A 1,342-nucleotide genomic window follows, 5' to 3' on the forward strand; every position below is an offset into this window, starting at 1 on the left:
GTTGGGATGTGGGATAGGAAGGGGAATAGTTGGGATGTGGGATAGGAGGGGGAATTCCCATCCTTCCCAATATCCCACCTGCCCCTCCCCTGGCCCAGCTGGAGGCCGTTCCCTCTCCTCCTGTCCCTCGTTCCCTGGGAATTGGGGACCCTCCCCCTGGCTCCCCCCTCCTGTCAGGGAATTCTGGAGCAGGAAAAGGTCCCTCCTGATCCCCCTTTTCTCCGGGATGAGCCCCCCTTCCCAGCTCCCTCAGATATTCCTGCTGCTCCAGCCCCTTCCCAGCTCCCTCGGCCATTCCCAGATTTCCAGCCCCTTCCCAGCTCCCTCAGCCATTCCCAGTTCTCCAGCCCCTTCCCAGCTCCCTCGGCCATTCCCAGATTTCCAGCCCCTTCCCAGCTCCCTCACCCATTCCCTGTTCTCCAGCCCTTTCCCACCTCCCCCAACCATTCCCACTTTTCCAGCCCTTCCCCACCTCCAGCCCCTCCCCTCTGCTCCCCCTCAACCCCCAGGAATCCGGCGATTCCCGAGAAAACACGGCAAAAAAGCGGGAAGATCCACCCCAAAACCTCTTCCCTGGGCTTGATCCACCTCCGAAATCCCCCTTTCCCGGGAATCTTTTCCCACCTTTCCGCCTCTTCCACGTGCTGGAGGTTGAAGAGGAGGGAAGGGACGATCTTATCCATGTGCTGGGGATCCCAAATATTGGCCTGGAGTTCGTCGTTCACCGTCTTCCGCACGACCCCCTGCAGGCCCTTGATCCCGGACATCCGGATCCTGAGGGGAAACACGGGATATCCCATCCCAAATCTGGGATATTCCACCCCAAATCCGGGATATCCCACCCCAAATCCGGGATATTCCACCCCAAATCCGGGATATTCCACCCCCTGGCAGCGTCCAAGGCCGGCCTGGATTCCCTGGATTTGCCCCCCACCCCGGCGTCGGGCTCGGAACGGGATGAGCTTCAAGGCCCCTTCCCGCCCAAATATCCCGGGATTCCGCGATCCAAAGAATCCCTGGGATGCTCCAGCATTCCCAGAAATCCTAGAGGGATTGGGTTTGGCTCTGGGAAGTCTCCATTGTCCAGCTCTTGGGAATGTTTTTCCCCCTTTCCCTCGTTCCCGGGGGCTCCGGAGCCACGTTTCACCCACGGAAAACTTGGATGTGAGGGAAAACTTGGATATGAGGGAAAACTTGGACATGAGGGAAAACTAAAGTGCTTTTCCAACCCTCTGTTGGGAGAAGATCCCTCCAGATCCCTCTTTTTTTCCAGGATGAGCCCCCCCAGCTCCCTCAGCCATTCCTGCTGCTCCAGCCCCTTCCCAGCTCCCTCAGCCATTCC

The 1,342-nt window shown here is 59.0% G+C and overlaps 1 protein-coding gene across 1 annotated transcript in view; it reads right to left on the reverse strand.

Annotated features, from left to right (window-relative positions):
- Positions 1-1,342, reverse strand: part of LOC108509835 (protein EFR3 homolog B-like) — a gene marked incomplete at its 5' end in the record, with an annotated part of 38,371 nt that overhangs the window by 27,629 nt on the left and 9,400 nt on the right. The window contains one exon of the mRNA XM_017839431.1: positions 625-774. Within this exon, the coding sequence (XP_017694920.1) occupies positions 625-774 (150 nt within the window). The remainder of the gene's footprint in view (positions 1-624; positions 775-1,342) is intronic.

This window comes from Lepidothrix coronata, unplaced genomic scaffold, assembly GCF_001604755.1.
Source record: "Lepidothrix coronata isolate B3197 unplaced genomic scaffold, Lepidothrix_coronata-1.0 Scaffold412, whole genome shotgun sequence".
NCBI classification, from domain to species: Eukaryota; Metazoa; Chordata; class Aves; order Passeriformes; family Pipridae; genus Lepidothrix; species Lepidothrix coronata.